This window comes from Zygosaccharomyces rouxii, assembly GCF_000026365.1.
Source record: "Zygosaccharomyces rouxii strain CBS732 chromosome C complete sequence".
NCBI lineage: Eukaryota > Fungi > Ascomycota > Saccharomycetes > Saccharomycetales > Saccharomycetaceae > Zygosaccharomyces > Zygosaccharomyces rouxii.
Window position 1 is genome coordinate 1,246,069 of NC_012992.1, and position 26,390 is coordinate 1,272,458.

General features: G+C 40.6%; 20 protein-coding genes across 20 annotated transcripts; 12 read left to right on the forward strand and 8 right to left on the reverse strand.

Moving 5' to 3' along the window:
* Nucleotide 1: 1 nt before the first annotated feature.
* Nucleotides 2-3,064, forward strand: SEC8 (exocyst subunit SEC8; the record flags this gene model as incomplete). The annotated part of the gene is made up of 1 exon (XM_002496285.1): nt 2-3,064. The coding sequence occupies one exon, from the start codon at nt 2-4 to the stop codon at nt 3,062-3,064; it is 3,063 nt and encodes a 1,020-aa protein (XP_002496330.1).
* A 196-nt stretch (nt 3,065-3,260) lies between these two features.
* Nucleotides 3,261-5,198, forward strand: MMS4 (Mms4p; the record flags this gene model as incomplete). Its single annotated transcript, XM_002496286.1, has 1 exon — nt 3,261-5,198. One exon carries the CDS (start codon nt 3,261-3,263, stop codon nt 5,196-5,198), a length of 1,938 nt encoding a protein of 645 aa, XP_002496331.1.
* A 151-nt stretch (nt 5,199-5,349) lies between these two features.
* FES1 (Hsp70 nucleotide exchange factor FES1) lies at nt 5,350-6,216 on the reverse strand (the record flags this gene model as incomplete). Its single annotated transcript, XM_002496287.1, has 1 exon — nt 5,350-6,216. The coding sequence occupies one exon, from the start codon at nt 6,214-6,216 to the stop codon at nt 5,350-5,352; it is 867 nt and encodes a 288-aa protein (XP_002496332.1).
* A 226-nt stretch (nt 6,217-6,442) lies between these two features.
* Nucleotides 6,443-8,719, reverse strand: EXO84 (exocyst subunit EXO84; the record flags this gene model as incomplete). The annotated part of the gene is made up of 1 exon (XM_002496288.1): nt 6,443-8,719. The coding sequence occupies one exon, from the start codon at nt 8,717-8,719 to the stop codon at nt 6,443-6,445; it is 2,277 nt and encodes a 758-aa protein (XP_002496333.1).
* Nucleotides 8,720-8,946: 227 nt separating this feature from the next.
* SIF2 (Sif2p) lies at nt 8,947-10,461 on the forward strand (the record flags this gene model as incomplete). The annotated part of the gene is made up of 1 exon (XM_002496289.1): nt 8,947-10,461. One exon carries the CDS (start codon nt 8,947-8,949, stop codon nt 10,459-10,461), a length of 1,515 nt encoding a protein of 504 aa, XP_002496334.1.
* A 98-nt stretch (nt 10,462-10,559) lies between these two features.
* TFB4 (TFIIH/NER complex subunit TFB4) lies at nt 10,560-11,588 on the forward strand (the record flags this gene model as incomplete). The annotated part of the gene is made up of 1 exon (XM_002496290.1): nt 10,560-11,588. One exon carries the CDS (start codon nt 10,560-10,562, stop codon nt 11,586-11,588), a length of 1,029 nt encoding a protein of 342 aa, XP_002496335.1.
* Nucleotides 11,589-11,600: 12 nt separating this feature from the next.
* Nucleotides 11,601-12,005, reverse strand: ZYRO0C16038g (uncharacterized protein; the record flags this gene model as incomplete). The annotated part of the gene is made up of 1 exon (XM_002496291.1): nt 11,601-12,005. One exon carries the CDS (start codon nt 12,003-12,005, stop codon nt 11,601-11,603), a length of 405 nt encoding a protein of 134 aa, XP_002496336.1.
* A 75-nt stretch (nt 12,006-12,080) lies between these two features.
* Nucleotides 12,081-13,130, forward strand: BRR1 (Brr1p; the record flags this gene model as incomplete). The annotated part of the gene is made up of 1 exon (XM_002496292.1): nt 12,081-13,130. One exon carries the CDS (start codon nt 12,081-12,083, stop codon nt 13,128-13,130), a length of 1,050 nt encoding a protein of 349 aa, XP_002496337.1.
* A 183-nt stretch (nt 13,131-13,313) lies between these two features.
* YMC1 (organic acid transporter) lies at nt 13,314-14,231 on the forward strand (the record flags this gene model as incomplete). The annotated part of the gene is made up of 1 exon (XM_002496293.1): nt 13,314-14,231. One exon carries the CDS (start codon nt 13,314-13,316, stop codon nt 14,229-14,231), a length of 918 nt encoding a protein of 305 aa, XP_002496338.1.
* An 86-nt stretch (nt 14,232-14,317) lies between these two features.
* ARO7 (chorismate mutase ARO7) lies at nt 14,318-15,145 on the reverse strand (the record flags this gene model as incomplete). Its single annotated transcript, XM_002496294.1, has 1 exon — nt 14,318-15,145. One exon carries the CDS (start codon nt 15,143-15,145, stop codon nt 14,318-14,320), a length of 828 nt encoding a protein of 275 aa, XP_002496339.1.
* Nucleotides 15,146-15,301: 156 nt separating this feature from the next.
* JID1 (Jid1p) lies at nt 15,302-16,147 on the reverse strand (the record flags this gene model as incomplete). The annotated part of the gene is made up of 1 exon (XM_002496295.1): nt 15,302-16,147. One exon carries the CDS (start codon nt 16,145-16,147, stop codon nt 15,302-15,304), a length of 846 nt encoding a protein of 281 aa, XP_002496340.1.
* A 171-nt stretch (nt 16,148-16,318) lies between these two features.
* On the forward strand, nt 16,319-16,786 carry FCY1 (cytosine deaminase; the record flags this gene model as incomplete). The annotated part of the gene is made up of 1 exon (XM_002496296.1): nt 16,319-16,786. One exon carries the CDS (start codon nt 16,319-16,321, stop codon nt 16,784-16,786), a length of 468 nt encoding a protein of 155 aa, XP_002496341.1.
* Nucleotides 16,787-16,844: 58 nt separating this feature from the next.
* Nucleotides 16,845-17,228, reverse strand: ZYRO0C16170g (uncharacterized protein; the record flags this gene model as incomplete). The annotated part of the gene is made up of 1 exon (XM_002496297.1): nt 16,845-17,228. The coding sequence occupies one exon, from the start codon at nt 17,226-17,228 to the stop codon at nt 16,845-16,847; it is 384 nt and encodes a 127-aa protein (XP_002496342.1).
* A 170-nt stretch (nt 17,229-17,398) lies between these two features.
* Nucleotides 17,399-18,379, reverse strand: VID24 (glucose-induced degradation complex subunit VID24; the record flags this gene model as incomplete). Its single annotated transcript, XM_002496298.1, has 1 exon — nt 17,399-18,379. The coding sequence occupies one exon, from the start codon at nt 18,377-18,379 to the stop codon at nt 17,399-17,401; it is 981 nt and encodes a 326-aa protein (XP_002496343.1).
* A 1,550-nt stretch (nt 18,380-19,929) lies between these two features.
* Nucleotides 19,930-21,003, forward strand: ROX1 (Rox1p; the record flags this gene model as incomplete). The annotated part of the gene is made up of 1 exon (XM_002496299.1): nt 19,930-21,003. One exon carries the CDS (start codon nt 19,930-19,932, stop codon nt 21,001-21,003), a length of 1,074 nt encoding a protein of 357 aa, XP_002496344.1.
* Nucleotides 21,004-21,441: 438 nt separating this feature from the next.
* SND3 (Snd3p) lies at nt 21,442-22,008 on the forward strand (the record flags this gene model as incomplete). Its single annotated transcript, XM_002496300.1, has 1 exon — nt 21,442-22,008. One exon carries the CDS (start codon nt 21,442-21,444, stop codon nt 22,006-22,008), a length of 567 nt encoding a protein of 188 aa, XP_002496345.1.
* Nucleotides 22,009-22,136: 128 nt separating this feature from the next.
* UBA3 (NEDD8-activating protein UBA3) lies at nt 22,137-23,027 on the forward strand (the record flags this gene model as incomplete). The annotated part of the gene is made up of 1 exon (XM_002496301.1): nt 22,137-23,027. The coding sequence occupies one exon, from the start codon at nt 22,137-22,139 to the stop codon at nt 23,025-23,027; it is 891 nt and encodes a 296-aa protein (XP_002496346.1).
* Nucleotides 23,028-23,137: 110 nt separating this feature from the next.
* ISA2 (Isa2p) lies at nt 23,138-23,710 on the forward strand (the record flags this gene model as incomplete). Its single annotated transcript, XM_002496302.1, has 1 exon — nt 23,138-23,710. One exon carries the CDS (start codon nt 23,138-23,140, stop codon nt 23,708-23,710), a length of 573 nt encoding a protein of 190 aa, XP_002496347.1.
* Nucleotides 23,711-23,804: 94 nt separating this feature from the next.
* Nucleotides 23,805-24,446, reverse strand: IML3 (Iml3p; the record flags this gene model as incomplete). The annotated part of the gene is made up of 1 exon (XM_002496303.1): nt 23,805-24,446. One exon carries the CDS (start codon nt 24,444-24,446, stop codon nt 23,805-23,807), a length of 642 nt encoding a protein of 213 aa, XP_002496348.1.
* A 168-nt stretch (nt 24,447-24,614) lies between these two features.
* Nucleotides 24,615-26,387, forward strand: AIM3 (Aim3p; the record flags this gene model as incomplete). The annotated part of the gene is made up of 1 exon (XM_002496304.1): nt 24,615-26,387. One exon carries the CDS (start codon nt 24,615-24,617, stop codon nt 26,385-26,387), a length of 1,773 nt encoding a protein of 590 aa, XP_002496349.1.
* Between the last annotated feature and the right edge of the window lie 3 nt (nt 26,388-26,390).

The window sequence follows — 26,390 nt, forward strand, 5'->3', positions numbered from 1 at the left end:
AATGGACCACCTTAATGTTAAACAACCTGTTAGATATGGCAGGAAGCGTGGTCTTTCGATTAATAGCGTTACCGACGCTCAAAAGCATGCTATGAACAGTTCTTTAGACAATCTACAGAATGATTTAAACCATGTGGACTCACAATGGAATAGGATTCTTAGCGATGATTCTAATCCTTTGGAACTGGCATTAGCGTTTCTTGATGATACCTCTGTGGGCCTAGGACATAAGTATAAACATTTCAAGCAATTGAAAACAAAGATTGGTTATGATTTGCAAGAAGCTGTTAATGAACATTTCCAGGCATTGAACAGTAATGTAGCATCTTACAGTGTCGCAGTAGATTGTATTACAGAAGCGCAGGATAGTATTTTGCAAGTAAAGAGTCAAGTCAGCGAATCAGGTCAAAAGATTACTATGAAGAAGGACTCATTAAGAGATTTTAATGACAATGCTATGAAACGTAACCAAGTTATTGAAGTTCTCTCCTCTTTGGAGAATTTGTCGCAAATACCGGATAAAATTGAGGAACACATCAGAAGAGGTGAATACAGAGAGGCACAGAGGATGTTGGCTCGTGGGTTCGTTACAGGGAACACGCACGATCTTTGGTCAATGAAATCGTTAGCTTTTGTCAGGCAGCAATTGGAATCTCAGGAACATGTCCTTTTCACAACAATTTTAGAGGAATTACACAACATTATCTATTCCAGGGATGGGTTGGTTTTATCAGATCGAAATATTCTGGAAAATATTGGAATTTCTCAAGAGGGGTTCACAAATTTGGAAAATTACTTGTATGCTGTGGTCAATGTGGATGTTATGAATGCTTCTAAGACCGTCAATAGCAGGCTGCAGCGCTTCCTAGATGCCATTAACAATTTAGATGAATTTCAAGAGGATTTTCTTTCAGGTTCAGGAAGCGACAAGGAATTTGGTCGTATCTATTCTCTATTGTCGATCCTTAATGATATTAATAAACTACCAAGTGCTCTTAACATTTTGGTTAGTCGGTCTAAAGAGGAATTTCACAGCATTATTCTCAAGAGTACAGAAGAAGTTCGTGTCAATCACCCTTCATTGCTGAGAATTACCGAAAGTGTTACGACAAAAAACGAATTTGGGATCTCTGTGAATGACGTCTTGTCAGTTATTATCAGGAAGTGTTTCTGGAAAATTTTCATTAAATTGTTATTAGCCGCTCAAGGACATAGAGTCGTCTTTGAGACTGTGAAATCTTTCCAGTTTTCGGCATCTGCGACTTCCTTGTGCAGGTTTGACGAAATATGGACCAAGCTCTTGGATGAAATTCAAGTTCTCCTTTCAAGATATCTCAACAATCCTGAGGTTTTATCTTCGAATAACTCTCGCATTGGGGATTCTGCAGTTTCCACACTACCTCAAAGAAAAGATGAACAATTGTTCTCTTTACAAAAGAATATTGAGGACAGTTCGGCCGCCAAAGAGCATGCTAATGAGCTGAAAGGTCTGCTGCAAGCAATCTTCCCTGGTATAAACCTGTTATCAAATGCTGAATTGGAATCAGTTTATGTGGAAGAGGAATCCTACGAACAAGAGGAAGCATTGGTACCAGCATCTATTTTCAATATTAAAATCATTTTGGAACCACTCTTGGTTTTCTGTCAGGCTTCATCTGATCTTATACCGGAGGGACAGAAAAAAGAGGTTATTCCTTCGTTAGATTTCTTTATGAAGTATATGAACACCAGTTTCTTTCCTCGACTACAAATGACGATTTTGCATTTATTTGTCAGTAAAGTCGAGTCTAATAATCCTTATGCACTGGAAAATTTGGAAGAGAACAGATGTATATTCAAGGCGGCTTCGGATTTTAAAAACTTATATTACAAGCTGCTTTATGTCATGAACACCACTTACACTTTTAGAAGTAACATCACCAAAGTGATGTTAGATTGTCTAGAAAGGTTCTTTTCTTATTACTACAAGCTTTTCACTAATCTCTTTGGAACAGGTGAAAATAATTTAGCGAAGAGGATCATCACCGTGTGGCTCATGGACCGCAATATGATGGGTATAGAGAGTAAGATTTTAGCAGGTGAAGAATTCCTCAAACACGATGAGTCAAAAGCTCTTTTCAAAGCATGTCCACAATTTTTCCGTAAAGGTAAGGGTTTGAATAAAGCTGATATTCTAAATTCCGTTACTTTTGATGCAGTGACTCATTTCTTAAGCACGGTAAGCTGGGTATTGAGCTGGCTGCCTGGTTTAAGGAAACCTGTTGATTCAGATGAAAGAAGCTCTCAGATAATAAATGCGGAGGAATTGAGAACCCATTGGTCGTTCTTTGAATCCAGTGATCTTTCAAACATCGAAAGGTTAAGTACCTTGAAATTATCACTGGATGTGGAATCACAAAAGAGATTTGATGCTTTAGTTGGCGGGTTCCAAACTCTGAGGACTAATTTACTCTCTGCTGTAAGGTTTGACCTGAGAGCCAGATGTATTTTTCACATTGGTACCTTGTTTCAAGAGACCACTGACTGGAATTTCGACGTTGTTAGTATTGAACTTGATGAGCACATTGCGTCTCTGATATCTGATTTGAAAATGACAGAGAACAAAATTAAACAGCAAGTGGGTGAGACGGAGAAAGATCGTATATTCACAGGTATAGATGAAGTGAACAACTATGCCTTCGTTGCTGCGGCCCAATCGATAACTGTTTTAAACGAAAATGGTATCAAGAAGCTCTCCAGAAACATGAGTGTGCTACAACACACTTGCAGGAACTTGTTGTCAGATCCTTCTAAAGTGGATATGAGTAAAGCATTAAACTTCTATGCACTGTGTGGATCCAACGATTCTACTTTGTTCCGTCTGCTGGAAAGCAAGGAGCTCTCTTACCCTCTGGAAAATTTGAAAACCATCCTAAGGTTACAATTTAGTGAAAACCTTAATAGACAGATGAAGATGAACGGCTCCGGCTCCAAAAGTGTCAATACCATGCCTGCCACTAAACGTTATAACGAAGCCGTCAGGAAACTTGATGAAATGCAAGCAGCTTCCCAGACATTTGATTAATTATAAAATAACTGTGTATATAATCATAGTTAAGTCAATAGAATGAAAATAAAAAGGAGGGAAAAACATATCTTGATCTCTTCGTCTTACAGTAATGTATTTCGCTTAAGATTGATTCGCTCTTAAACATAAACATCATCGAACCGAACTTGCAAAAATCCTTATAGCTTCTGATTCAGTTGGTCCTTGTGGGCTCATGGGGGAAGTTATAGAGATATCTGAGGATAGTAAAAGCTGTGAGACTCCAATTATTAAGAATGGTGAACCCGACGTTTATATTTTAGATGATTCTTTGAGTTTTAGTCGTGATAATCAACAGGTGAACTATCCATCATCCCCAAGACCGAATTTCCACACAGACGAGAAATCTATTGAAATCATAGAGAGTAATCCACCTTCTTCTGAAATTCTGGCACCATTTTGCCACGAGCTGAGCAGTAGTAACACGGGGAATGGATTTTCTAGTTCCCAAGTTGCTTGTGCTATCAATAGAGGTAAACCTAATGGACGCAGTGACAGGTTATTGGATAAGATAGTTGATGGGAATTCTTCTCCTGACTCTTCTGCCATTAGTGAGAGGGCAAATGAAGATGTTGTAGCTAGCATGAAGGATTTGGCGGCTAAGTGGTCGAAGACTATTTCAAGACCGTCTACTAAGACCGATCAGTTAGCAAAAGAGTCAGAAACGACCCCTTTAGCTGCTTCACAAGATGTGTTGGTAGACTTCCCCTTATCCTCACCAGTGGCTGATCGAATTCCTTCTGAGAAAGAGGCAAAAGAGAGACCACAGACAGATAATAAGAGTGAATGTGAACCAATCCCTCAATCGTCACCGGTAAAAGCAAAATCAGTGACACCAACTCAAGTGGATAAAGTTAATGAGCATACTAGCAGTCATAAAACACACAGAGCTGGTGGTTCTAGATCGAAGGAATTACGATCTAGTAGTTTGAGAACTGATACGGTAGAATTGAATTTATCCAGATTCCTCAGCGATAGGACTTGGGAAAACACACCTCCATCATCAAGAAGAGGAACCAACAGAGTTAAAAAGTCCAGTAATAGTCTACCTCATGTTATTGCCAATAATCGAGAATTGGAAAAGAGTATGCTACATCAATATATATTACGCGGCAAATATTATACACAACAGGAGTCTGAATCTTTACTGCGATACTGGCTTAAAGAAGATAAGGAAAGGCTTAAACAGGCCAATCAAATTTATAGATCAAGTGAAAATGCAAGATCTACTATAATCGTGGAAATGTCTTCTGAACTTCTCGAATCATTACAAGAGACCACTAAGGAGATTGAATCTCTCATTTCACCGGCAACTTTGCAAGTTGGGTACGATAATAGTTTACCCAGAATAAGATTTCTTCGAAGACTTACAAGCATTTACGATTTCAATCATGATATTTACTATCCAAGCGAGCTAAGAATAATGGAGGAAAATGTTAACATCTTATTTTATGATGCCCAACAGTTTTTTGAACTTTACAGAAATGAAAAAAGGAAGCTTTTCGATGTAATTCAATTGTTTGCCAAGGATAATAAATATCTTATTGTCATATTAAGTGATTTAAGCAGATTGAAAAGGTCGGTAGAATCACTGGAAGAAATAAAATACAAAGCTAAAGTTCAAGAACAATTGACAGGTTCACAATTTGCCGCCACTCGCGACAAGAAAATGGAGGATATTGAAAGTTTAAAAATGAAGTCGTTCGATCTAGAACAACGGCTGAGACATATAGATAGATTGTGGAACGTTAAACTTCATGTCGTCAACTCTACTATGGAATTTATCAGCACATTACCCAATTTAGTTTCCATCGTAGGTAGACAGCGAATGGATCCAGCCATTAGATTTATGAGGTACTCACATATACACGTCAGATCGAGTAAAGATAGAACAGATGCACTAAAGAAAACACTGCATCATATAAACAAAATGCCAGAACTAAAATGTAACAGTGTCACGAATGCCTACCCAGATTTTCAATCCTTGTTTGATGATTTCAAGAAAGGTCAATTAAAATCAGGGCTTGATGGTAAGCATTTAATGACAGAAGCCATGGAGAGTAGATTGTACAAACTATTCACTTGCCAGGATCCCAATGAAACCATACAGTGAATACATACACTTTACTGCTGTTGCTTATGCCTTTTGAAAAATGTCACGCTGTAGTAAGTGCTAGAAAAAGGAAAGAAAAGCATGAGTGGTTAATAACGATGTTCATAGAATACATAAGGAAGGATCAAAATATTGGAGAAATAAATTGGATCTATAATACATACTTGACCGTTTGAAGATCATCTTCATTCAATCTGTCCTGTTCAGGTTCTATGCTCTGCATCCCAGCTTGTAACTTCTGTTTTTCTCCATCAGTAAATTGGACGTTGGCGGTAACCATTTGAGCTAAAATGTTTAATACTCTATCCGCGATGTATACATCGAATGGCATATTTAAACAATCAATGGTAGATTCCACAATACCTTCTTTTCTCAAGAGATCCATTAGTCCTTCATTGATAGTAGAAGAAGTTAAAAAGGCAGATAGTAGGGAAATAGCTCTCATCTTCAATTTGTTGTTGGCTTTAGTATCGTGAACGATTGGTGGGATAACTTCTAAACCACGTAATTCACAAAAGGCTTCACTGCTCTTTGAATGGTTTCTGATCAAATTGGACAGAGCATACAGAGCCTTTGTACGAACTTCATTAGGTTCATTGATATCACTTGCCAATTCTATGACCTTTCGTAAGCCACCATCGTATTTTAAAAAGTCATCTTGGGTCTTTACGTTATTTTGAGAAGCCGTACCCACACATGAAAGAGCATACGTCCTCAAATCAGTTTCAGGAGACTCTAACTGTTGCAAAAGCGGATTCCATAGCTTTAAGTTCTCGATATTATTGGCATTATCCATATTTTCAATCAACATTTCAAAATTATCGAAAGCCGTAAGTTTATTTTCTAAGTCTGCCTCGGGATTAGTTATAACAGTCATAGATTGTTTCATTAGAGTGGGCTCATCAGGACCAGTACCAAATAACTGTTCTAACAATTTGGGATCAGGTTGTCCAACCCTCTCCTTCGTTTGTTGATCTCCTTGGGAATTAGCAATAGACCAGTGTAATAATTTTTCCATATTTTAAATAATTTAAAGGTCACAAGTACACGGCTTGATTTGATATGTTAAGACTTACGATATGCCGAAAAGAGATATCTTCAAAGTCTTAAACTACCTCTTCTTTATAGTTCAGGATACCTTAAATTTTGATTGTTCCAGAAAAATCTAGTGAATACTTATATAGCGGGTAACCCCATTGAAGAATATCCTCGGGTTCGAACCCTGAGACGTGTATCGACTCGATTCAACGTATCTTATCGCTATTTTTTTCAATGAATTCATCCAATTTGTATACGAAATCAAGTCCCACTGACTTGAGGCCATCGATCTGTTTTCTTGAGGACCGTATGGATACGGGGGAGAGCATTTCGTCGTTAAGAAGCTGTTTGTCAATTAACTTGAAATGTTCATCAGCTTCGTCTTTACACCAGTTGACGAGGATGGATGAAAATTTATCTGCATCCTCTTGGAAGATATCTCTGAAATTTTTGACCGTCTTTTTAATTGTTTGAAAACGGATCACCGCAATCTGAGTCAAATAGTTTGTTGGATTGTCCACGGACCCTATTTGCAAGATCAGAGATTGAATCAAATTGGATCTGTTTTGCAAGAAAGCATCCAAACTTTCTTCAGGTAAACCCATCTTAACCATATTTTTTACAGCGGGTATGAGACGAGGCAATTCTTGGTTGGAGTTGATGTTGTGCAACAATTTTTGACAGATGTTCTCACGGCTCCTTTCAGATTTCAAAACAAAGAAACTGTGCAAAATTATATCCTCACGATCTACCTGCGACGATAGTTCTGCCAATTGAGACTCTAGATCTATCAGGGAATCAACAGCCTTATCAAATTTCAGCCTTTCTAAATCAATTTCAATTTCTTCCAATAAATCGTCTAACACTCGTAACCTTTGAGAGACAGAACTAGCATCTCTGGAACGACCACGAGAATGCATTGACATTGTAATGTTTTCGAGAACATGGTTTTCCATAAGATCGCTTGCTCTATTTGACGTAAAACCGCCGACACTATTACCCATACTGAGTCTTTGATTCTTCAAAGGACTCTTCGAATTTTCTTTGCCTGGTGTCTGGTTACTTGAGAGAACATTGAAAGATTCTCTGATTCTTCGGGCATTAGCTTCCTCTGCTAAGAAGACATCCCGTAGATCGTCCTTAGCTCTCCTGAATATGTTCAAAAGACGGGCACATTCTTTAGAATCCCGGCTTTGATAAAGACATTTAATATTACTTCCGAAAGTAAATGTTAATCTATCTCCGGTACGACCTTCCAATACAGCAGATACGTCTCTGAGAGGTGCACATTGAGAAACAACTAGATCTTTTTGCTTTTCCCTGGCTCTACCTGCTACTAGAACGGTATCGTTCAAGATAAAGATGTGTACATTTTGTAATGGTTTTAAAGTGGCAATATTCAGTTCCATCCAGTCTCCAGTCTCCATTAAAATGTGCCTACCAGGCTTAGGTGATAAGTGTTTTTGAGAGCCCTCCACACTTTTAAACAATTCTGTCAATTGGTTATCCCAAATTTTCTCCAAAATGGCAACACTACTTCTATCCCTTTTACTTGTTGTATTTGCACGCATTGGTGGTAACAATCCATTAGCCACTTGGGAAGATGAAGATACGGTGCTTTGAGATTGTGGGTGTTGTTGCTGTTGATGAGATTCCAATCTTTTTTCCGCTAAAGTAAGAAATTGATCCATCATTTCATTCAGCTCCTTAATACTTAATCTCAAATGTTTCAATTCCGAACTAGCTACTCTTAAATCGTTGTTCACAGTTAAAATCTCGCTGTAGGACTTGTTAATATTTTCCTTGGCCTCTTCTTGTACTTCATTAGCCAATGTATTTAAACTAGAGGTAAAACGATCAATTTCCACAGCACTTGCATCACCTAGTGCATGTTGAAAGAAGCTTTTGGCATTAAATCTAGGGTCAGATAAAATCTTCCTTAAGGACATTGGATTCATTACTTGTGGTGGCACAGCAGCACCAGGACCTGAAAAATTACGTGAACTTTGTGGTACGGGTGAACGATAAGGCTGATGACGGGGTTTAGCCATCCTTTGAGGTGCTACCGCTGCTACAGCAGCCTCTTTAGATGCATTCGAAGGATATTCTCCGTAAGATTGGGATTGCTGGTATTGTTGATACTGCTGTTGTGGATGTAATTGACCTTGAGGTGGCTGCTGCAGTTGTTGATAGCTATCTAAAGAAGTTGAAGGCAATGGAATTGAGTAGTCCAATTTAGGGGGAACATAGTTTGGATTGTGCACCGATAATCTTCTCTGCATGGATGAAGCCACTTTAGTCTTTTGTTTAGAGTTCATAGTTGGTAATTCAGCGGGTTCAACAGGCTCCTGCTCCATATCAGGCTGCTCTTCAGCTTTATTCTTTGTCTTTGAGGGTGAAGTTGGCCATTTCGGTAGAGATGGTGAAGTACCTTTAGTATTCTTCCAGTTACGTCTTGCCTTCTTTAAAGTTAAATCTACCATAGCAATTCGATTTCTGGACGAGAATAAGCTTGGGAGTTAACGGTTCAATCTGTTCTTATTGTCTTCTTTCTGATTTTCCTTAACAGTTGTTTATAGTTGTTGATTTTTCAAGGAAAATAAGTTGAAGAAATAAACAGGCATCTTAGAGGAACTTTCAACCAAATAGTCTCCAAAAGAACCATCGATTCGATCGTTTTCTGGTCATTCCCATTGATCCCTGTTGAAGAATGAGTATGACGAGTGAAGAATTAAACTATCTCATATGGAGGTACTTTCAAGAGAGTGGTAACGCTGTGAGCGCATTGGCATTACAAGATGAGACCAAGGTGCTTGAATTTGATAATAAGTATAAGCATCTCATACCTATAGGGACGCTAGTGAACTTAGTACAAAAAGGAATTCTGTATACGGAGAGTGAGCTTTTAGTTGGTCATGATGGTTCTATAAAGAAAGAAGATGCGGATCGTTATGGTAAGGATTTTAATCTTGTGCAAGCTTTACAAATAGACAAGGAAAAATTTCCAGAGATTCAAGCCAAAGGTCGATTTGCACTGGAACATGAAGCTGAATATTATGATGAGCAGGAAGAAGAGCAACAGCGGCAGGATGAAGAGCAATCAAACGATGGATTTATAAAGACTTTGGAAGAATTTGTTAAATTAGATGAAATTATAAGTTGTAAATGGAATCCGGTCAGTGATGAGATATTGGCATGTGGTGGAAGGGATTCTGTAGTGACAGTTTTAAGAGTAGACGTCTCGAATAAAAACATTAAATCGAAAATAGAATTGAGACATCCATTTGCACCAAGTTCCAGTGCTGGAAAGACCACCAATGAAGTAACATGTCTTGCCTGGTCGCCTAGAGGTGATGAAATCGTTACAGGTGTAGAAAATGGTGAGCTACGATTGTGGAACGTGGAAGGTAAGTTGCAAAACATTTTCAATTTCCACCGCGGTCCCATAGTGGCTATTGAATGGAATGAAAACGCTACCCACTTCATCACAACAGATGTAGAAAATATTACCATCCTTTGGAATGCCGTAACGGGAACAGCATTGCAGCATTTTGAACTACGAGATCAATCATCTACAGCAGAATCACTAGGTGTAGACATCGAATGGATTGAACATGACAAATTTGTGCTTCCTGGACCTCAGGGTTCCCTAATGGTATTCCAAATGGATGAAGATAAACCTATTGGTAAGTTGTTGGGTCATCGTGGAGCAATTGGTGTATTGGAGTTTAATTCGCATAGTAGAATGCTGTTGAGTGCCTCTGATGATCATACGTTAAGGATATGGCGTGGTGGTAGTTGTAATTCTAGTAACACTTTTTATGGACATTCTCAGAGCATATTAGCGGCATCATGGATTGATGAAGACAAAGTTATATCAGCATCTATGGATGGATCAGTACGTGTATGGTCACATAGTGATAATGCTTTATTGGCGGTCAGTATGGCTGACGGTATACCGATTTTCGCAGCAAGGCTCTCTAAAGATAAAACCAAATATGCAGTTGGATTCATGGATGGCCAAATAACTATTTATGATGTCAGCCAATTAGTGTCGCAATTGAGACAATCCAGATCTTCAAGAGCCCCCATAACAATACCGATCTTTGGTATTTTCCAAAATGTTAAAGATGCCAACTGCGTCTACGATATTTCATGGAATCACAACAGTAATGAAATATCAGTTGCTTACTCAAAAGAAGGTGGTTCAATAATATCCTTGTAGTAATATAATAATATGAGAAGTCATTATTGTACTTTGTTGTAGCAGTAGTATCAGTAGTAGTAATTATCATATAGTAACTTTTCCGAACTTTATTTAACATGAACTTCTTCGAACCTTTTAAACAGATAAGTGAAAAGTCTGCAGATGATAAAAAGCCTATCATGGATGCCATTTCTGACCCTACATTTCAACCGACTAAACCCCGTTCACATTTAGCTGAAGAAACACCGTCTCTGTTGACGGTCATTGTAGATACAGCTCCAAGACTTTGGGCGGAACTGGACAATGAGAGAAATCAAACTGGTAAGATAATCGATATGTTAAAATCGCTATTAGTATTTCTAAATGCACACTTGGCTTTCAATAGCTCTAATCAAGTGGCAGTCATTGCGGCACATTCTCAAGGAATCAAATATTTATATCCAAAGAGTAGTTCCAATCAAAGCAACTCTCTCAAAGGTAAGGATCTTTCGATTATCAACAATGACATGTACCGACAGTTCAGAAATGTAGACGAAACGCTGGTCGAGGAATTATATGGCCTTTTCCAGCAGGAGAAAGAACAAGCTGATGAAGTTACACAAAAGAGTACTTTAGCAGGCGCTATGTCTGCAGGATTAACATATGTGAATAGAGTTTCGAAAGAATTAGAGACAATTTCATTCAAATCAAGACTACTGGTGGTTACATGTGGTAGTGGTGGTGGTAGAGATGAAATCTTTCAATATATTCCCATTATGAACTGTATCTTCTCAGCTACTAAATTGAAATGTCCCATAGATGTCGTAAAGATTGGTGGTAGCAAAGAGAGTACATTTCTACAACAGACTACAGATGCTACTCAGGGTGTATACTTACATGCGGAATCAACAGAGGGACTCATACAGTATTTGGCCACTGCGATGTTCATTGATCCATCCTTAAGACAAATTATTGTTAAACCAAACCAAGGGTCTGTGGATTTTAGAACCTCATGTTATCTTACTGGTAAAGTGGTGGCCATTGGTTACATCTGTTCAGTGTGTCTATGTGTTCTATCAGTGAGTCCACCAGGTAATAGATGCCCAGCATGCGATTCTGAATTCGATGAAAGGGTAATATCGAAGTTTAAGAGAATCAAAAAATGAACTTTTTACAAATTATTCAAATGTGTAACCTCTGGAGATGATATTAAAATCAAATGTGTTTGGGTAGTTGTGCTCTTTGAGAAGGTGATCGATCCTCTGATCTTGGGTATTGAATTCTTGTACACAATTAGATTCAAAACATCGTAGTGAAGATTTTTGACGAAAGGGATTGTGACATTCCTCTTGATGAATCTCTAGTAACTTTTCAGTAACGAAATTTCCCCAACATGCTTCGCATCGATGTTCATGATACTGTTGGACATGTTCGGTATATAGTTCAATGGGGACATGGTTTAAAACACATGGATGTTCTTGACAAATAATCGTAGAGCCACTTGTGGTCTGGGAATCTTCATCCTGAAAGCCTTGACGACCTCTTTTTGACATGTCTACATTGCCATAGGACCTTTTTTTCATATAGCGAACCAGTTCATGTCACTTGAACTCGCCATCTCACTTGAATGAAAATTCATGCATAAAGAGTAGGAAGCTATGGATTCAGAGGACCAGTCATTAGATTCAATTTTTGGTCAGCAAAGAGCATTCAGCTTGGATGATCCGCTAGTGGATCCCCATGTTGTAGCTTACTTGCAAGGTGTAAGAACCCAAGCGCTAAGGACCAGCGCCATTTCGACCCATGGGCGGTCAGCTTCCCCCAAGCACAGTGCAGACCTCTACGATGATGAAGTGCCTTCTAAAGGGATTCCAGAGTCTTTGTCAGCCATTGAAGATGGTATGTCGCCTTGGGTAGAATGGTTTAATGAGACCAGAGATATCATTCTGGAAGAAGGTAAATCTAGCCACGAGTACGATGACGATTCGTTAGAATTGGTTCTGCACCATTTGAAGAATTATTTACAAGAACAAAAAGGTCTCAAAGGCATTTCTGCACACGTTCTGAACATATTGCAAGATCTGGGACCCATGTCAAAGAGCAACGATGGTGATGATGGTGATAATGATGAGTTAGAGATCGACCCAGAGTGGGCTCAATCGATGCTACTGAACTTCAAGTCTCAGAAAATTGCTTCTTTAGAAGATTTAAAGAATTGCATCAAATCTAAGAATCAAACACCTCCCAGAGGTTTCAAAGAATGGTACCATTTTCTACAGTCTCATGAACCAGCTCATACCTATTTTACAGGAAAGATTATCAACGGTGAAACTTTGTGGACATTGGTACAATACATGTCACACGACTGGATTAAAGATATTCACAAGCAGAAAAGGTTTTCAAGAGCGCAAAGGTTCAGTGCATGGCTTCTATACATCCTTTTCCATATACCTACCAATGTTACTGCTGAATATGTCAGTAATATTAGAGAACTGGGTAAGAGATGTAAGAAGGCCATTTTAGCTGATGCTATGGTAGCAGAAAGTAAGAGACCCGTTCTTCTCAAAGATTGTCAGTCATCGGAAATGGTAGAATTGAGTACACCTTCACCACCTCCAGAATTGGACATACTTAGACTCACGCTAGTAGTAATTGCAGTGGTGTACCGTCAGAGAGATTTAACCAATTGGCAAGATCAGGCTCTCTGAAGGCACATTATTGTCAATTCTTGACTCCGGTTCACTCGGAATTCCAGCTTAAATTTCAATGTTTAAAGGTCGAGATTTTGAAAGGAGTCATTGAAAGTCAACAGGTGGAAAAAACAGAAAAAGTCAAAAGTAGAAGAAAAGGATCCTGAATTTATCGTCAAGTCATCGAGGAAGCATTGTAAGATGTCTGAAGAGTTTCCTACACCTCAATTGATCGATGATTTGGAGATTCGTCCAGACCATGATAAGACGAGAGTAGCTAAGGATCTGTTAGCTGGTACTGCAGGCGGTATCGCGCAAGTTCTTGTAGGCCAGCCCTTTGATACTACTAAGGTCAGGATTCAAACTTCCACTACACCAACTACTGCTAAGGAAGTTGTAGGAAATCTTTTGAAGAAAGAGGGGCCTTTGGCCTTTTACAAGGGTACTTTGACACCGTTAATAGGTGTAGGGGCCTGTGTATCATTTCAATTCGGTGTTAACGAAGCTATGAAAAGATATTTCCATCATAAAAACCCTAAGGGCGTCCATACTTTGACACTTCCGCAATACTATGCCTGTGGTTTCATCGGTGGCTTGAGTAATTCCTTCCTAGCTTCGCCCATTGAACATGTAAGAATACGTTTACAGACCCAAACTGGATCAGGGACCAGTGCTGTTTACAAGGGTCCCTGGGATTTAATTAAAAAGTTGAAAGCCAAAGGCGCACTCATGCGTGGACTGGGTACAACTGCCATTAGAGAGAGTCACGGATGTGGTATTTATTTCTTAACTTATGAAGCCTTGATAGCACATCAAATTCATAAAGGTGTACCAAGGAAAGAGATTCCAGCTTGGAAATTGTGCACTTATGGTGCAATTTCAGGTACTTCGCTTTGGCTAATGGTTTTCCCTATGGACGTTATTAAATCTGTTATGCAGACAGATAATTTGGATAATCCAAAATTTGGTAGAAATACGGTTGCAGTGGCAAGAAATATGTATAAAGAATATGGAATTAAGTCTTTTTTCAAAGGTTTTGGTCCCATCATGGTAAGAGCTGCCCCCGCCAACGCAGCTACCTTTGCCACATTTGAAATGACAATGAGATTACTTGGTTAGAACAACCAAAAAAAAAAAAAAAAAAAAAAAAAAGAAAGCTATTAAATTATGAGAATGAGTAACAATGAAGATGTCTATATTATTATTTATAATGGGGCCTCCAGCCTTCTCAACAAGTAGTCGATTTCTACCTCTTTCGTCATTGGAATAACGAAGTCTTTGTAGATTCTTACCAAGTATTCTGGGGTTATTCGCCTTTCACTTTGATTATTGATTGGATCCACGCCGTAAACTTCAGCTTTCCTTGTCAATCTTTGTAGAATCTTTTCCTCGACAGCAGAATTGGTAATGTGTTTCGTAATTCCGTCGATATCCCTACGTTTGATCAGATCTGTGTACAGAGGTTTATCATCTTGAAATTTGGCTTCCGCAACAAATTTACCAAAATGGATTCTTCGACTCAGGCTTTGTAAGGCTTCTATATCATTGGTGGCTACAGATCCGTAATTTTCTGGTTGGTTACCATCACGCTTGGAAATTAATGGTATAATCTCTTTCTCATAAAGAGTTTTGACTTTATTGTTATAGTTAACCTCGGGTGAATAAGGTGCCAAAACTCTAGGATAATTGATACTGGGTAAAATTGGTTTCACTATCTTCTGTGGAAAGAAAGGAGTCTCATCGGGAGATTCAAATCTGCGTAATTGAGAATGTGTGATTTCCATACGTATCAAAGCCCAATCTAAGAAGGAACCTTCGAAATCAGGTAATGGTAGTTGCGGATCGTTCTTTTGGTAGACAGCTGGACATGTGGGGAAATGGGATCTTTCGATAAATTTAAAGATAATGGAATCTTCCATTCTTACCAGTTCATCTCTAATGTTGGCCAAGTCCAACACGGTCTCAGGTTTAGTGAAATCCATTCGTCTGGCACTCTTTAATCGGATTAAAAGTCTTGCTGTTTTAGCAACCATTGTTTTACAACTCAAAGCTCTCTAAAGTTTAAATACTCTTTTTTGAGTTTTTTACTTCACATACCGATAAATCGTAATCAGAGAAAACTACATTCCTCGGTTCGAAACTCCTTATACGCATTTCCATTTCATTATATATATACTATTATACAATGCTTATTCCTGATCCCGACGTTCCCTTTCCTTGTTCTTCAGATTTTGTACCATCCGTTCGTTTTTGATTGCCTCCCTATCTAGTTCATCCTTTGATCTGTAGAGACCAAAGGCTCTAAACCAAAGAAACCTACGTAATCTGTTGAACTTGTCGGTCTCTAACCCATAATTTATTCTCGATTGTACCAAGTCATTCTCCGTCTGTTCCTGCGTAAAATGCTTACCTACAATTGTATCTTCCAGTCGGCTCAATAGCGACGTCCCCTCAAAGCATATTGCAAGGCCACAAACCCAAAGAAGAAGGGTCCAGGGATCTAATTTTGCTCTGTCCTCCTTGCCTAAATCGTTTAAATCTTCCCAGGTGCCCGCATTGTAATATGCATACGTAGCATTAGATTTATAACCGTGAGAATTACCCTGTTGAAATCCATTGTTAGTCGCACGAGAGCCTTGAGGACCGTACGACCAACCGGAATGTGTATGGTCGTATAACCTTTTCTTACTATCGTCGTTTAGAATTTCATAAGCATTAGTGACCATTCTGAACCTTTGCAATTTCTCCTCGGATGATATTGAATCGTCAGGGCTGGGTGATCTCGTTATTCTTAAACTATCAGATATATCAGGGTGATAAAGCTTGGCGAACCCATGATATCGTTTCTTTAGCTGTTTACGATCAACTCCACAAGATTCTCTAAAACCAAATACGCTATAGGGCGTAGGATTTTTCTCTTGAGTCCACTCACTGTCAAAGATGTGCGAATTGTTATCACTCTCAACATTCATATGAGAGGCCCATCTGCGAGTCTGGGGAATGAAATTCCTCCCGACACATTGTCTCGTAATCATGAATGTCACTTGTATGATCTACCGATCGACTGACTTATTTTCTGTTCCTTCTTGCACTATGCTTTTTCCTCTTGTCCAAGGTTGGTTACAATGGGTTGTTCAACTACATCATCGCTTTGCTCAGACAAACCGTAATATCGATAAAAGATACCAAGAAACATAGATAGAAAAATGGATTCAGCAAGTCGTTGGGATGGATTAGGTATGGACATTGCCTATGAAGAGGCATTAATTGGTTACAAAGAGAACGGTGTGCCCATTGGAGGCTGTTTGATCGATTCCAGAGATGGAAGAGTTCTTGGACGTGGACACAATTTGAGATACCAGAAGAATTCAGCAACCCTCCATGGTGAGATATCTACTTTAGAAAATTGCGGTAGACTACCCGCAAGCGTCTATCGCCATGCTACGATGTATACAACCTTGTCACCTTGTGATATGTGTACCGGTGCCATTGTCATGTATGGGATCCCCAGATGTGTTATTGGAGAACATGATAATTTTAAGTCACCTGGCGAAGTCTACTTGGAATCTAGAGGTCATCAAGTTGTGGTAGTCGACGACAAGAGGTGTAAAGATCTGATGAAGAAATTTATCTTAGAAAGACCCGGAGATTGGGCAGAAGACATCGGAGAGTAGAAGTAATAACAGTAATAACACGTACGTAAAGATAATATTAAGTACAATTGTCTCTCTTTTATGAAGACGTAGCTGCTGCTGCTGCAGTTGCAGACGCAGATGCATCAGGTGCCTTGCTGAATGATGCTGGCGCTGGTTGGGGGAAAACGAGGCCCATGTAGCAAACAAATAGTCCAATTACACTCATTGCAACCCTAAGACCTGGACTTTGATCAGATGGGTTCGAACTGTTGGAGCTGGTCTCTTCGGGGGAAAAATTCAAATATGCATAGAAACTCTGTATTAGTGCAAACCATGCCAGGAACTTGTTTTTTAAGAACATGGCAATCATTGGTGTTGATTGGTTGACCAACCCACTTACACTGGAACTCGACGCATATGGACTCTTTGGGGGTGCCTGATGCTTATAGATCACAGATAAATCACTTCTCTTCACTGGCATTGAGATTAATCGCTCTTATTACTACTATTCCTACTATGACTAGTCCTACTCTACAGTTGATATTATTAGTCCACTACAAAATGTACCTACCTGTACCTCGTTACACGTGACTCACAAAAATATACACCTAGTTGAATTAAAATCTATAAACTCCATTTTACCCTTCCCATTCATGCCATTTCAAAATCACAGCTAGAGCACTCGACCGCAGTCTCGGATGACGGTACAAGCTCTAACTGCTGGAATTTTTCCGCATCTTTATGATAGTAAAAACCTTGTACATTTCCCGTAACTTGATCGTGAACGATGTAATAGAATCCATCGTAAGAAGCTCCCTCCACACCGTCGGATAAATCCTCCGGCACCAAATATTTTTCCTTCCAGCGCATAAACACAAACCTCTGTTCCAGATAATTGTCAAATTCACAAGTGCCGTCTATAACATCGTTCAAAGTCGGAGCGCCATCTTTAGACCCGTGTAAAAATAATTCTTTGAACGCGGGAAAATTTAACCAGTGCTCCAAATCCGTTTGATCATCGGCTCTGCACGAATTCAGCACAGAGTCCTTTGACCAGCTCGAAGATAAAAATCCCAATTCCCTGTGCGTAACCGCAAATGCTTCGAAATATGTGGTGATTTCCGGATGTTGGTTCGTCAACCCTCTGATCGTAAGAAACCCGGTAATATGAGGCGACGCAGATGTAACTCCGCATGTTGGTAAACCTACCGTTTTCAGATTTATGACCACTTGGTATTTTTTATAACCGGAGATTTGATATCCGGTAAACTGCATGCGCGGTCTCAAATAATTAGTAGTCGTTGTGCAGCTGTTCGAACTTGGACTTCTTACGGGCGGTGAAACTCCGTAACTGGACCAATCTTCATCGATATACGGTTTGTCACAACCGGAGCAGTCTTCATCGCCCCTATCGACCAGTTGTTGTAAAGATCCAAGACTATCTCTTGAACTACTACGTTGGGGTTCTTGCCGAAGCAGACCGGGGAGTTGTACAGCAGCACTCACTGCAGATGCTTTCGCGGAAGTGGGTGTGACACTCACAACGGTATCCGCAGATTCTTCGTGTGCATAAGGTGGCTGCTGTTGCTGCTGCTTGCCACCTTTGACGTTCTTTGTACTCTCGTTGATCATCTGCGTATGCTCTACAGTACTGCCTCTCTTGTATTAATGAGTCTTTGTTGTGTACTCCAGCTAAGTGGAGAAGATGAGCTCATCGATTTAAATTTTGAAAAAATTTGAAAATTTCCAAAAAGAAACGAGTCGGAAAGGAAAAAGAAAAGAACAGAGCTCGAGAGGTGGGGTGAAAAACAGGCCACTTGAAAAGCTCAAGATCTGGCAAAGTGTTTGAAGCATTCCCAGTTACCGCTCTCTTGGCGCGGAAATTCCTGAGCTGTGGGTTTGGTTCGGTGCTGCTCGAGCAGCACCGGTGCCGTCTAACTCCTCAGCCGCGCGTGTGTTTCTCAATAATTTGCCCACTTCGGAGTTCTAAACTCGATTCCATGCATAACGTTCCATACTGCTTCGTTCTTTTTGAAAAAGAACCAAAACTGTGCTTACTCGCCAGGCTCGTAAACCGGTGACATGTGACCCAGTATGAACTGGCGTCATTCGTTTGCTATTCTTCCCTTAGAAACAAACAGATGATGTCTTCGGTCATTTGGATTCCCTGCATCGTTACCAATCGCTACTACTTTCTCTCGTGTTCTCATTCTTCATTCATGCTCGGGTATCGGAAGTATATTTCGCGCTAATACAGCAATTCCTCAACTTCAGCACAGAACTGCTTTCGCAGCGCCAGTTGCCACCGACAACCAGCGCGTCTGTTTAAAGCGATACTCCGTAACTCTCCTAAATGGAATGAGGAAAAAAAAAAAAAAAACAACCTCTTGTCAGCCTACTACCCCTCCCCTCTTTTTTTCCTTGCGTCATTCCCATGGTGCGTTTTAATTAACGTTTCAACGCCCTTGTTTACCTTTAACTGCATGCAACGCCTTCGCCTTCCCACTCCTCTGCGGATAATAAATAGAAAACAAGAGAATTTCCCGTCACTATTACCCCAGCAATCCGCTACTTCCGCCTGCGGCTTTGACGAAATTTTTCCTTTCATTCTTTTCAACGCACTGTCTACATTTTCGTTCGGCACTGTTACTGTTCCCTAAAATTTCGCTGCGGATAAACTCTATTACAACAAAAGTTTATAGTGTTATGGTTTTCGGCAATTGACAACGCACGCATTCCCGTAGGGGTAGGAGCAGTAGTAAAGAATAGATTTTGTTTGCAGTAATAACGTCAACAGAAATTTACTGGTGCCTCGAATAATGCAAACAATGCATCGTCCATTCTGCGGTGACCCCAGCAACACTGTTCCGAGCAGCATTTTGGCCCTCGCGGCAACTTAAATATAACACCAGGTTTATAAAAGTGCTCATACGTTTTCCGCTAAGTGCCCTTGTCTATTTTTTTTCCCTTTCTTACTTTAATCTTACTTTACTCTCTAGCTTATTCTTTCGCCCTTCCTTTTTTTTCTATCACTCGTTTTTTCTTGTTGTTTTTTACTTGGTATTAGCCATTTTCATATAATATAAGATAATAACAATAATAACAAACTTTGGTTTTCTATCGTACACTAATTAGTAGTGCAAAGAAAAGGCCAGTTGGATCACACATGTTTATGCACATCCATGAGTGAGAAGAAGATCCCGCGGCCGCGGAATGCATTCATACTCTTCCGCCAGCATCATCATCGATTGTTGATCGACGAATGGACAGCTCAAGGGGTAGACATACCGCATAACTCAAAAATTTCGAAAATACTAGGAGTTAGGTGGAAATCCTTGAACGAGCAAGAAAGATCACATTGGGAAGAACAAGCAAGAAAGGAAAAGTGTGAACATGAAAAGAAGTATCCAGATTATAGATATAAGCCAACGAGAAGACATAGAAGAAAAAGTGGCAAACCGCTACCGTTACAGCAAGGCTCGCCACATTTGCCAGTACAGATGACACTGCAACATCAAAATCCACAACAGTTCCAATCGTCACCCACAATGCCTACTCAACCACATCCACATCCTCATCCAACACCATTGTCTGCTATTACAAAGGGGATCTCTTCACCCGCCCAAGCACCGACCGGTGTTATACACCCGAATCAGCAAGTTCATCCACCACCAGCACTGGCGCCTCAATTAACACCTATGCATAATTTAATGGCACCGGGCCCCGCTGCAGGGCAGTATAGGCCGTTGCCATACCCGATGGCTCCTTCTAATACTCGCCCTACAACGGGCGCTACCGCTCATCATCATCAACCTCATCATCATCCATCCGCACCGGTGTACCAACCGTACTACCTTCCATTGCATGGTTATCTACCCAAGTTTAGCCAAGTTCCCTCGTCACAGGTGGCGCAGGCTACTACACCACACCACCACACACAAGTCACTACTACTACACCACAGCCGCCGCCCGGTGCGACGGGATCTATTTCGGGCGTGCCGCCCGGTGTACCACCACCATCTCTACCGTCATCGTTGCCGCCAGCAACTGCGATATCGCCATCAGCGGTACCGCATATTCCTGCTGCTACATCAGCCACTGCTATTCCTACCCCAACTAGTATCAGTTCGAACACAACTAGCGTGAATCAGGAGGGCGGTAGAGCAGGAACTCTTCCCTTTTCCGGCGGTGAACGTTCAGTTAACAATCATAACTGGCAGTGGAGGGGTTATGCATATCCATTCGATAGACGGTGATTTTCTCCTTTTGTACATAGGCCCCCTTTAGAAACAGAACTATAAAGAGTGATGTGAGAAGTACAGTACAGTACAGTACAGTACAGTACATACAGTACATACAGTATAACATAGTATAGTATAGTATAGTATAGTATAGTATAGTATGGCTCTAGTTATATGGTTGTAATAACAAATGCTCGAGGAACGAGATACGAAAAGTGGCAGTGGTGTAGGGTGGCGGACCATGTGATATTCACAGGATACGAGATTGACCGTTTAACCGGTGCGATTATGCCATCCGTACGATGTGCCTTCTTTTGTAAGAGAGAAAAGCTGAAAAATTTCGACTATCTGACAACACGTTGACTGCATTGTTAGTCTTAGCTATAGGTAGACTGGGTTTCAAGAATCTATCAATAGAGATCCGCCGATAACCAGAATACTACCAAGTCAACCATGCTAAACCCTCAAATCACTAACCTCCTCATCATGTTGGTGATGATGCAATTGGCTCGTCGTGTGGATATGGAAGACGAGACCAACATCATGTATATCCGTACAGCATACGTTGCTTCAATGGCTCTTTCTTGGACCATCTACCAATTGGCACGTAGAGCTATCGTCGCTAAGAATGACTTGACCACATTGAAATATGTCAAACCAGGAAACGCTATGAAGGGTGAAGGTGAAAGTTTGGAAGTTACCACTGTTCGCGATTATGATCTGCAAGAAATTGACACTGCTATTAAAGGTATCTACACTGGTGTAGCAATGATGGGATTCATGCATCTTTACTTGAAGTACACCAACCCACTATTCATGCAAATGATCAGTCCTATCAAATCTGCTCTCGAACACAACGAGGTTAAAATTCACCTCTTTGGTGCAAAACCAATTGGTGATCTAAAGAGACCATTCAGTGCTCCTTCAATGTTTGGTGCTAAACCAGAAGGCCCAAAGACTGACAAGAAATCCGTTGAAGCAGCTGAAAGAGCTGGTCAAGGTGGTGTTAAAAGAGAGTAGATGTCTCTGAAAGTATGTAAAATTATACGGGAAGTGTAGTTATTTCCCCATTGTTTATCGTCAAAATCTCTTCAGATACACATGTTATAGAAAAAACAATATAATACAGGGCAGAGCAGGGATCTCCCATGGATTTGAAAGTGCTGGTACTAGGAGCCGGTGGTCTTGGATGTGAATTAGTTAAAAATTTGGCGGTTCTTAAAGTAAGGGAAATTCATGTGGTTGATTTAGACACTATTGAGTTGACAAATTTAAATCGTCAGTTTTTGTTTAAAGATGAGGATATTGGTAGATATAAGGCCAATACGGCTGTTGACTACTTGAGTCGCTGGTGCCAACTTAAGGGTTTCCGATCCATTAAGCTAGTGGCTCATTGTCAAGATTTATTCACTCTGCAGCCGGATTTTTACAAATACTTTGATTTCGTCATTTCTGGATTGGATGCAGTGGGACCTCGTAGATTCGTTAATAGGACGCTGGTTCAGTTGACGAGGGATTCGAATTTTCAGATATGTGTTCCCTTTATCGACGGTGGTACGGAGGGCCTAAATGGTCATGTTAAGACGATTGTTCCCGGAGTTACTGCTTGTTGGGAATGTTCTATAGATACTCTACCTCAGCAACAAACTCAACATCCACTGTGTACGATTGCTAATAATCCCCGTAACTTGGAGCACGTTGTTGAATACGTGGCAACGGTTCAACTGGCCGGCGAAGAGTTAGAACCCGGTGTGCTCTTAAAGCTGTGCTACGAGAGGGCCACTCAGTTTGGCATATCTACGGATAAACTTACAGAATCATACGCATGGGGGGTTGCCAAACATATTGTTCCAAGCGTTAGTAGTACAAACGCAGTAGTGGCGGGATTATGCTGCAATGAATTGGTCAAAATTTACAACGACTGTGTGGATTTTGACCGTTTGAAGAATTTCAAGACAATTAGTGCCACCAATGGACTCTACATCAATAGTTTCCAGTTCGATAGACTTGAGGATTGCCCCGTTTGTAGTGGTCTTTAGATATGCGTTGAGCTTTTTGGCACTTGTTTTTTCGTTTTAATAAGCCGATCGTTAATGCCCGGAATGACGAACTTAAACCTACATGAAAGACACAAGTCAATACGAATAATATGATCATGTTGGGACGTTTAGGAGCATCAAGACTGTTAGCAAGATCTAGTTTCATTAGTGCTAGATGGTATGCGGCTTTAAATGCTAATGAAGCCCTAGTTAAGCCCGCCAGAATAGTGAATTTTCTACCAGGGAAGCAGTTTGAAATATCACAGAGAGCTGCTGATAGATTAAATGCTATCTATAAGGAGAGTAAAGAGGTTTTGAGGATAAAAGTGGAGAGTGGTGGTTGCCATGGATTTCAGTACAATCTGAATCTAATACCGGACTCACAGGTACAACGATCTATACAGGAGCTGGAAAATAATAATAAAGCCCAAAAGGAAGGCGAAGAAGAGGATGAAGAGGATGAAGATTTCGATGAAGATTTTGAGAGCAATAAAGACGTAATTTTCGTCTTACCTGGGATTGGTGCCAAAGTAGTACTCGATGAAAGTACACTTAATGTTCTAAACAAAACGACTCTGACGTATACTACTGAGTTGATTGGGTCCACTTTTAAAATAGCAGGGGGTAATATGAAGAGTAGCTGTGGGTGTGGCAGTAGTTTCGATGTCGAGGCAAACCAATAAGCGGTCAACTCACTGAATGGTTGACGTCTATAATTTATTAATTATGTACATGTGAATATTTAGGTCATGATAAGCATTTCTCATTTATGTTATTCTATTGAACCACTTCTAGTAGTTTCTTCAAGGTGTCGTTACTCCAAGAACTTACAACGATCTTGTCATGGGTTATAGATGCAGCTCCTGTGAAGGATATCATCGTCAAGGGCAATTTCTCGATGATCATACCTGATCGTTGGTAGATGTAAGGAACAATTATATCTTGTAGTGCAGTATGCGAGGTCAATTCTCTTGTAAGCCTTTGGAAGGATTCCTTATCCACCTCTAGTTCCAGCTTTCTCAAATTTCTATCCGTGGTAGTTACATCGAAGATCAATTTTGTGTCGTAGGATTTTAGACCTATTATTTCGTCTGCCACACTCAGCATGGCCTGTGAATCTAGTTCAATGGGTAATACAATGACACCTTGGGATTTCAACCAACTGCAAAGCAGTTGGATCCATTGGTCTTCCCCCGCAAAACATAAAACCATGGGGACTCGCATTTCAGCATTGCAGAATATGGTAAATCGATTTATACTATCATCATGTTCTTGTAATAGATCTATCCTTGTGGTATGCTCATTAATGGCTAGTTTATCCAAGTTCAGATTCGATCCCAATAGTTCTTTCAATTCTGTTAATCGTTCCTCTAGGAAGATCAACCTGTGCAATTCGAATAATGACCATTCATATCGCATCGGCAATTTAATTCCTGAACACTTTTCTTTGTGTTGTATGGTGATCCTTATGTCGCAACGATCTTGAATCTTGTTCACGTACTCCTCATTCGACAACTTAAACCCAATCAACAATCAATAGTTATTTGACTTAGAAGACAACTGCTCAAGGCTTATCTTTGGCATTCAATGAGTGATTTCTGGGAGAAGAATAAAGGTTCCATAACTTCAGGTCTTAAAAAGACTGGTAAAGTTGGATTAAGTGGTACTAAATACGTTGCGAAGACTGGTTACCAAGCTGGTAAGAAGAATTGGGGCGGTAATAAGAAAGATAAACAGAATAAGAAGCAAGGTGAGGAAGATGTTGATGATGAACTTGATGAAGAACCAGCTCATCATGCAAGCTATCCACCACGCGTGGTAGATCCTTCGTATTTTCCACCACCTCCAAGTAGGACCAATCCATCTCAAAATGTAGCCGGAGAGCATATGCCAAGACAGACATACCCTGCTCAGCCCTCTATTCAGCAGCCTGTGTATCAGCAACCTGTGTATCAGCAGTCTGCATATCCGGCACAAGTTCCTCAACAGGCTCCTCAACCGGCTCCTCAACAGGCTCAATATGTGATCCAGCAACCTCCTCCGCCACCACGTAATCCTGGCTACCAACAATTACCTTCCCAGCAGGCTTATGAGGAACCTGCCCAATATAGTTATCAGCAGCCACCACCTCAGTCCGGATTTCAACAGCCTCCTCAAGCTGGTTACCAGCCAACTCAGCAAACCTACCAGCCAACTCAGCAAACCTACCAGCCAACTCAGCAAACCTACCAGCGGCCTGCCCAGCCTGTGCCTCCTCCACCTAGCAATCAGTCACCCCAGCAAGTAATTCAACAGCCTCCTCCCCCTCCTCGATCTGGCTACCAGCAATCACCACCACCTCAAGTGGGCTATCAACAACCCCCTCCTCCTCCTCGAGCTGGCTACCAGCAATCACCACCACCTCAATTTGACTATCAACAACCTCCTGTTCAACAACATGCCCATTCTGGACCACTTCCACCATCAAGACCAAGTGATCAGTATCTGACCCCCATACAGACCCAAAGTACTGTCCATTCACAAACTCGTCCCTATGATTTGACTGCTCCTCATGTTAAACAAAGATTAGAAATGCAATCAGTAGATTTGACGAATTTACCGCCACCGCCAACTCATAGAGATAGGAGTTCACCACCAAAGAGTAGGGAAAGTTCACCGGCGGGTCAGTCACAAAAGGTACATTCAGGCTCAACACCACCACCAACGTACGAAAGTTCACAAAAGGATATTGAAAGTAGTATGTCGTCATCATCGGTAACACCCTCAACTCAACCTGCGTTAGCATCACGTCCTAGCTCAATTTCATCTCAATCACGCTCTAACGTTCCACCTCCAATGCCGCCCAAACCGAATGAGCCTGGAATGGTCGATGTCTCATCATTCCCACCACCACCAAGACCAAGGCCGACACCATCAATGGAAAGAGAAACAGCATTAAAAGCACAAGACCCTTCTACAGGACCAACGCCTCGTGGAAGGTTAGCAGGTTCTAAACCACCACCACCACCTGTTAAACCCAAGCCACGTAATTTAGCCGCAGGATCGGGGTCAGGATCAGGATCACTAGGCAGTGGTAACCACACACCATTGGCATCGGTGGACAGTATTTCACAAGAACTATCAAAAGTACAACTGAAAAAGACAAATTCCAAGTACACACAAGAACCTACATCCTCTAAACTACCACCACCAGCGGTACCCAGAAAGAATTTCACTCCGGATAAACAGGGAACACCACTTCCCCCCAACAAGAATGCTTCTTTAAAATCACCAACAGATCAACAAGATGTCAACCCATTCGAACGCTATTTGAAGAGTGCGGTTCCTGCAGAAAACGACCGCCTACATAAGCCCATGTAAAGA